The sequence below is a fragment of the Xyrauchen texanus genome, chromosome 47 (genome assembly GCF_025860055.1).
Source record: "Xyrauchen texanus isolate HMW12.3.18 chromosome 47, RBS_HiC_50CHRs, whole genome shotgun sequence".
NCBI lineage: Eukaryota > Metazoa > Chordata > Actinopteri > Cypriniformes > Catostomidae > Xyrauchen > Xyrauchen texanus.
In genome coordinates, this window is record NC_068322.1 from 35,001 (window position 1) to 42,500 (window position 7,500).

A 7,500-nucleotide genomic window follows, 5' to 3' on the forward strand; every position below is an offset into this window, starting at 1 on the left:
CTTTAATGAGTTACATCTATAATGCGGATATATTTAATGCGTCACACCTTTAATGCGGTTATGTTGAATGCGTCACATCTTTAATGCGGTTATGTTGAATGCGTCACATCTTTAATGCGTTACATCTTTAATGCGGATATATTTAATGTGTCACATCTTTAATGCGGGTATATTTAATGCGTCACATCTTTAATGCGGGTATATTTAATGTGTTACATCTTTAATGCGGGTATATTTAATGCGTCACATCTTTAATGCGGGTATATTTAATGCGTTACATATTTAATGCAGTTATATTTAATGCGTCACATCTTTAATGCGGGTATATTTAATGCGTTACATCTTTAATGCGGGTATATTTAATGCGTCACATCTTTAATGCGGGTATATTTAATGCGTCACACCTTTAATGCGGTTATGTTGAATGCGTCACACCTTTAATGCGGTTATGTTGAATGCGTCACACCTTTAATGCGGTTATGTTGAATGCGTCACATCTTTAATGCGTCACATCTTTAGCGTCACATCTTTAATGCGGATATATTTAATGCGTTACATCTTTAATGCGGTTATATTGAATGCGTCATATCTTTAATGCGTGTATATTTAATGCGTTACATCTTTAATGCGGTTATATTTAATGCGTCACATCTTTAATGCAGTTTTTTTCCTCAAAGTGTCTCAAGAACACGACTCTAGAGCGTTAGGGTCAGAGGTCAGGTCTGCATGTCTCTTTCTCCTGTAAATGTTTCAGTAACCCTGATCCTACTGTATTAAATAAATGTAAAAAAAAAAATTAAATGGCCACTTTTAATGTAGATCGAGTCATAGAATGTTTGTTGTTTTCATTGTTGTTGTTGACGGCTGGAGTTGTCAAGTGAAACATTGTTCTCTGTTTCAGTCATCAGGTCGAGGGTGATGTGATGGAGGAGATTTTACAGCCACCTGAGCCACACCCCGTTCCCCCGATCCTCACCCCCTCACCGCCCTCAGCATTTCCAACGGTTACGAACGTGCGTCAAGACAATGACCGGTACCATCCCAAACCTATCCTACACACGCTGGCGTCCAATCAGAACCCAGACCTCAACGAGAACTACAACAAACCTGGAGACAATACCCCTGCCCTGCCCACCCTGACGACACAGCCGCCCACCCCCTGTGACGGGCTCGAAAAGCGTCCGGAGCGTAAGCTGAGCATTGAGATCATGAAGGTGCCACGTCAGGAGGGACCGCGCAGCTTCGAGGGCAATGGTGCACTGCAGCGCTCGCACGCGTTCAAATGCTCCAACACTAGCAGCAGCTCTGCTTCAGAGGAATCGGACGACCCGCCACGACCCGATCACCTAACGCTAGGGGGGGGGAAGGGTCACGCCGCCTGGACCGCGTCCAGTCCTGACAAAGTGAGCTTGCCAGCTGAGCACACCACTAGCCCCGCCCCCTCCTCCATCAGAACTGCGCTGAGCTTCACAAACCCACTGCATTCAGACTTCACTGACACGCAGGGAGGTGACAGTATCTCCATGGGGACCAGCACCATTTCCACAGTGCAGCAGAACGATCAGCCCCTACGCAGGGTCACACCATTGTCCATCGCTGGGCAAAACCTGACCACAGAAACCCCATGTATGCTTGAGTTTCATTGACACACACACTACACGCATACACTCACACTAGCAAACACTACACGCACACACACTACACGCATACACACACACACTCGCACGCATACACTCACACTAGCAAACACTACACGCACACACACTACACGCATACACACACATGCACACTCGCACACACTACACGCATACACACACTGATACACACAACGAATGAGTTTAAGTGTTTGTGTTAATTTGTGTGTGTATATGTGAGAGCGTGTGTGTTTGTGTGTGTGTGTGTGCGGGCGTGAGCATGTTTGAGAGTGAGCTTGTGTGTGTATATGTGAGAGTGTGTGTGTTTGTGTGTGTGTGTGTGCGGGCGTGAGCGTGTTTGAGAGTGAGCTTGTGTGTGTATATGTGAGAGTGTGTGTGTTTGTGTGTGTGTGCGCGGGCGTGAGCGTGTTTGAGAGTGAGCTTGTGTGTGTATATGTGAGAGTGTGTGTGTTTGTGTGTGTGTGCGCGGGCGTGAGCGTGTTTGAGAGTGAGCTTGTGTGTGTATATGTGAGAGTGTGTGTGTTGTGTGTGTGTGTGTGTGCGGCGTGGCGTGTTTGAGAGTGAGCTTGTGTGTGTATATGTGAGAGTGTGTGTGTTTGTGTGTGTGTGCGCGGGCATGTTTGAGAGTGAGCTTGTGTGTGTATATGTGAGAGTGTGTGTGTTTGTGTGTGTGTGTGTGTGAGCATGTTTGAGAGTGAGCTTGTGTGTGTATATGTGAGAGTGTGTGTGTTTGTGTGTGTGTGCTTGGCGTGTTTGAGAGTGAGCTTGTGTGTGTATATGTGAGAGTGTGTGTGTTTGTGTGTGTGTCTTGTGGCATGTTTGAGAGTGAGCTTGTGTGTGTATATGTGAGAGTGTGTGTGTTTGTGTGTGTCTGTGGGCATGTTTGAGAGTGAGCTTGTGTGTGTATATGTGAGAGTGTGTGTGTTTGTGTGTGTGTGTGCTGGGGCATGTTTGAGAGTGAGCTTGTGTGTGTATATGTGAGAGTGTGTGTGTTTGTGTGTGTGTGTGTGCATGAGCGTGTTTGAGAGTGAGCTTGTGTGTGTATATGTGAGAGTGTGTGTGTTTGTGTGTGTGTCTTGGCGTGGCGTGTTTGAGAGTGAGCTTGTGTGTGTATATGTGAGAGTGTGTGTTTGTGTGTGTGTGATGGCATGTTTGAGAGTGAGCTGTGTGTGTATATGTGAGAGTGTGTGTGTGTGTGTGCTGGGCATGTTTGAGAGTGAGCTTGTGTGTGTATATGTGAGAGTGTGTGTGTTTGTGTGTGTGTGTGCTTGAGCGTGTTTGAGAGTGAGCTTGTGTGTGTATATGTGAGAGTGTGTGTGTTGTGTGTGTGTCTTGTGGGCATGTTTGAGAGTGAGCTTGTGTGTGTATATGTGAGAGTGTGTGTGTTTGTGTGTGTGTGCGTGGGCATGAGCGTGTTTGAGAGTGAGCTTGTGTGTGTATATGTGAGAGTGTGTGTGTTTGTGTGTGTGTGCGCGGGCATGTTTGAGAGTGAGCTTGTGTGTGTATATGTGAGAGTGTGTGTGTTTGTGTGTGTGTGTCTGTGGGCATGGCGTGTTTGAGAGTGAGCTTGTGTGTGTATATGTGAGTGTGTGTGTTGTGTGTGTGTGCTTGGGCATGTTTGAGAGTGAGCTTGTGTGTGTATATGTGAGAGTGTGTGTGTTTGTGTGTGTGTGCTTGGCGTGGCGTGTTTGAGAGTGAGCTTGTGTGTGTATATGTGAGAGTGTGTGTGTTTGTGTGTGTGTGCTTGTGAGCATGTTTGAGAGTGAGCTTGTGTGTGTATATGTGAGAGTGTGTGTGTTTGTGTGTGTGTGCGTGGGCATGAGCGTGTTTGAGAGTGAGCTTGTGTGTGTATATGTGAGAGTGTGTGTGTTTGTGTGTGTGTGCGCGGGCATGTTTGAGAGTGAGCTTGTGTGTGTATATGTGAGAGTGTGTGTGTTTGTGTGTGTGTGCTTGTGGCATGGCGTGTTTGAGAGTGAGCTTGTGTGTGTATATGTGAGAGTGTGTGTGTTTGTGTGTGTGTGCTGTGAGCATGTTTGAGAGTGAGCTTGTGTGTGTATATGTGAGAGTGTGTGTGTTTGTGTGTGTGTGTGTGGCGTGGCGTGTTTGAGAGTGAGCTTGTGTGTGTATATGTGAGAGTGTGTGTGTTTGTGTGTGTGTGTGCCGGGCGTGTTTGAGAGTGAGCTTGTGTGTGTATATGTGAGTGTGTGTGTTTGTGTGTGTGTGCTTGTGGGCATGTTTGAGAGTGAGCTTGTGTGTGTATATGTGAGAGTGTGTGTGTTTGTGTGTGTGTTGTGGCATGGGCATGTTTGAGAGTGAGCTTGTGTGTGTATATGTGAGAGTGTGTGTGTTTGTGTGTGTGTGCGCGGGCATGAGCGTGTTTGAGAGTGAGCTTGTGTGTGTATATGTGAGAGTGTGTGTGTTTGTGTGTGTGTGCGCGGGCATGAGCGTGTTTGAGAGTGAGCTTGTGTGTGTATATGTGAGAGTGTGTGTGTTTGTGTGTGTGTGCGCGGGCATGTTTGAGAGTGAGCTTGTGTGTGTATATGTGAGAGTGTGTGTGTTTGTGTGTGTGTGTGCGGGTGAGCGTGTTTGAGAGTGAGCTTGTGTGTGTATATGTGAGAGTGTGTGTGTTTGTGTGTGTGTCTTGCAGGCATGTTTGAGAGTGAGCTTGTGTGTGTATATGTGAGTGTGTGTGTTTGTGTGTGTGTGTGTGGGCATGTTTGAAGTGAGCTTGTGTGTGTATATGTGAGATGTGTGTGTTTGTGTGTGTGTGTCTGTGGGCATGTTTGAAGTGAGCTTGTGTGTGTATATGTGAGAGTGTGTGTGTTTGTGTGTGTGTGTCTGTGGGCATGTTTGAGAGTGAGCTTGTGTGTGTATATGTGAGAGTGTGTGTGTTTGTGTGTGTGTGTGCGGGCATGTTTGAGAGTGAGCTTGTGTGTGTATATGTGAGAGTGTGTGTGTTTGTGTGTGTGTGTGCTTGGCATGGCGTGTTTGAGAGTGAGCTTGTGTGTGTATATGTGAGAGTGTGTGTGTTTGTGTGTGTGTGTGTGCGTGGCGTGTTTGAGAGTGAGCTTGTGTGTGTATATGTGAGAGTGTGTGTGTTTGTGTGTGTGTGTGCGCGGGCGTGTTTGAGAGTGAGCTTGTGTGTGTATATGTGAGAGTGTGTGTGTTTGTGTGTGTGTGCGCGGGCATGTTTGAGAGTGAGCTTGTGTGTGTATATGTGAGAGTGTGTGTGTTTGTGTGTGTGTGTGCGCGGGCATGTTTGAGAGTGAGCTTGTGTGTGTATATGTGAGAGTGTGTGTGTTTGTGTGTGTGTGCGCGGCGTGGCGTGTTTGAGAGTGAGCTTGTGTGTGTATATGTGAGAGTGTGTGTGTTTGTGTGTGTGTGTGGCGTGGCGTGTTTGAGAGTGAGCTTGTGTGTGTATATGTGAGAGTGTGTGTGTTTGTGTGTGTGTGTGCGGGCATGTTTGAGAGTGAGCTTGTGTGTGTATATGTGAGAGTGTGTGTGTTTGTGTGTGTGTCTTGTGGCATGTTTGAGAGTGAGCTTGTGTGTGTATATGTGAGAGTGTGTGTGTTTGTGTGTGTGTCTTGTGGGCATGTTTGAGAGTGAGCTTGTGTGTGTATATGTGAGAGTGTGTGTGTTTGTGTGTGTGTGTCTTGTGGGCATGTTTGAGAGTGAGCTTGTGTGTGTATATGTGAGAGTGTGTGTGTTTGTGTGTGTGTGTCTTGTGAGCGTGTTTGAGAGTGAGCTTGTGTGTGTATATGTGAGAGTGTGTGTGTTTGTGTGTGTGTGTGCTGTGTGAGTGAGCTGTGTTTGAGAGTGAGCTTGTGTGTGTATATGTGAGAGTGTGTGTGTTTGTGAGTGTGTGTGTCTGTGTGTGCGTGGCGTGTTTGAGAGTGAGCTTGTGTGTGTATATGTGAGTGTGTGTGTTTGTGTGTGTGTGCTTGAGTGGCGTGTTTGAGAGTGAGCTTGTGTGTGTATATGTGAGAGTGTGTGTGTTTGTGTGTGTGTGTCTTGGGCATGTTTGAGTGAGCTTGTGTGTGTATATGTGAGTGTGTGTGTTTGTGTGTGTGTGCTTGTGGGCATGTTTGAGAGTGAGCTTGTGTGTGTATATGTGAGAGTGTGTGTGTTTGTGTGTGTGTGTCTTGTGGGCATGTTTGAGAGTGAGCTTGTGTGTGTATATGTGAGAGTGTGTGTGTTTGTGTGTGTGTGCTTGTGGGCATGTTTGAGAGTGAGCTTGTGTGTGTATATGTGAGAGTGTGTGTGTTTGTGTGTGTGTGTCTTGCGGGCATGTTTGAGAGTGAGCTTGTGTGTGTATATGTGAGAGTGTGTGTGTTTGTGTGTGTGTGCTTGTGGCATGGCGTGTTTGAGAGTGAGCTTGTGTGTGTATATGTGAGAGTGTGTGTGTTTGTGTGTGTGTCTTGGGCATGTTTGAGAGTGAGCTTGTGTGTGTATATGTGAGAGTGTGTGTGTTTGTGTGTGTGTGTGCTTGGGCATGGCGTGTTTGAGAGTGAGCTTGTGTGTGTATATGTGAGAGTGTGTGTGTTTGTGTGTGTGTCTTGTGGGCATGTTTGAGAGTGAGCTTGTGTGTGTATATGTGAGAGTGTGTGTGTTTGTGTGTGTGTGCTTGGCATGGCGTGTTTGAGAGTGAGCTTGTGTGTGTATATGTGAGAGTGTGTGTGTTTGTGTGTGTGTCTTGTGGGCATGTTTGAGAGTGAGCTTGTGTGTGTATATGTGAGAGTGTGTGTGTTTGTGTGTGTGTGTCGTGGCGTGGCGTGTTTGAGAGTGAGCTTGTGTGTGTATATGTGAGTGTGTGTGTTTGTGTGTGTGTGTCTTGTGGGCATGTTTGAGAGTGAGCTTGTGTGTGTATATGTGAGAGTGTGTGTGTTTGTGTGTGTGTGTGGGCATGGCGTGTTTGAGAGTGAGCTTGTGTGTGTATATGTGAGAGTGTGTGTGTTTGTGTGTGTGTGTGTGGGCATGTTTGAGAGTGAGCTTGTGTGTGTATATGTGAGAGTGTGTGTGTTTGTGTGTGTGTGCGGGCGTGAGCGTGTTTGAGAGTGAGCTTGTGTGTGTATATGTGAGAGTGTGTGTGTTTGTGTGTGTGTCTTGTGGCATGTTTGAGAGTGAGCTTGTGTGTGTATATGTGAGAGTGTGTGTGTTTGTGTGTGTGTCTTGTGGTGGCGTGTTTGAGAGTGAGCTTGTGTGTGTATATGTGAGAGTGTGTGTGTTTGTGTGTGTGTGTGCGTGGCGTGTTTGAGAGTGAGCTTGTGTGTGTATATGTGAGAGTGTGTGTGTTTGTGTGTGTGTCTTGTGCATGGCGTGTTTGAGAGTGAGCTTGTGTGTGTATATGTGAGTGTGTGTGTTTGTGTGTGTGTGTCTTGTGAGCGTGTTTGAGAGTGAGCTTGTGTGTGTATATGTGAGAGTGTGTGTGTTTGTGTGTGTGTGCGCGGGCATGTTTGAGAGTGAGCTTGTGTGTGTATATGTGAGAGTGTGTGTGTTTGTGTGTGTGTGTCGTGTGGCGTGTTTGAGAGTGAGCTTGTGTGTGTATATGTGAGAGTGTGTGTGTTTGTGTGTGTGTGTCTTGTGGCGTGTTTGAGAGTGAGCTTGTGTGTGTATATGTGAGTGTGTGTGTTTGTGTGTGTGTGCGCGGGCATGTTTGAGAGTGAGCTTGTGTGTGTATATGTGAGAGTGTGTGTGTTTGTGTGTGTGTGCGGGCATGAGCGTGTTTGAGAGTGAGCTTGTGTGTGTATATGTGAGAGTGTGTGTGTTTGTGTGTGTGTGTGCGCGGGCGTGTTTGAGAGTGAGCTTGTGTGTGTATATGTGAGTGTGTGTGTGTGTGTGTGTGTGT

The 7,500-nt window shown here is 46.7% G+C and overlaps 1 protein-coding gene across 1 annotated transcript in view; it reads left to right on the top strand.

Annotated features, from left to right (window-relative positions):
* ptpn12 (protein tyrosine phosphatase non-receptor type 12) overlaps positions 1-7,500 on the top strand; it is a 35,048-nt gene that overhangs the window by 19,093 nt on the left and 8,455 nt on the right. Inside the window, exon 13 of the mRNA XM_052120324.1 lies at positions 902-1,626. Coding sequence (XP_051976284.1) covers positions 902-1,626 — 725 coding nt within the window. The remainder of the gene's footprint in view (positions 1-901; positions 1,627-7,500) is intronic.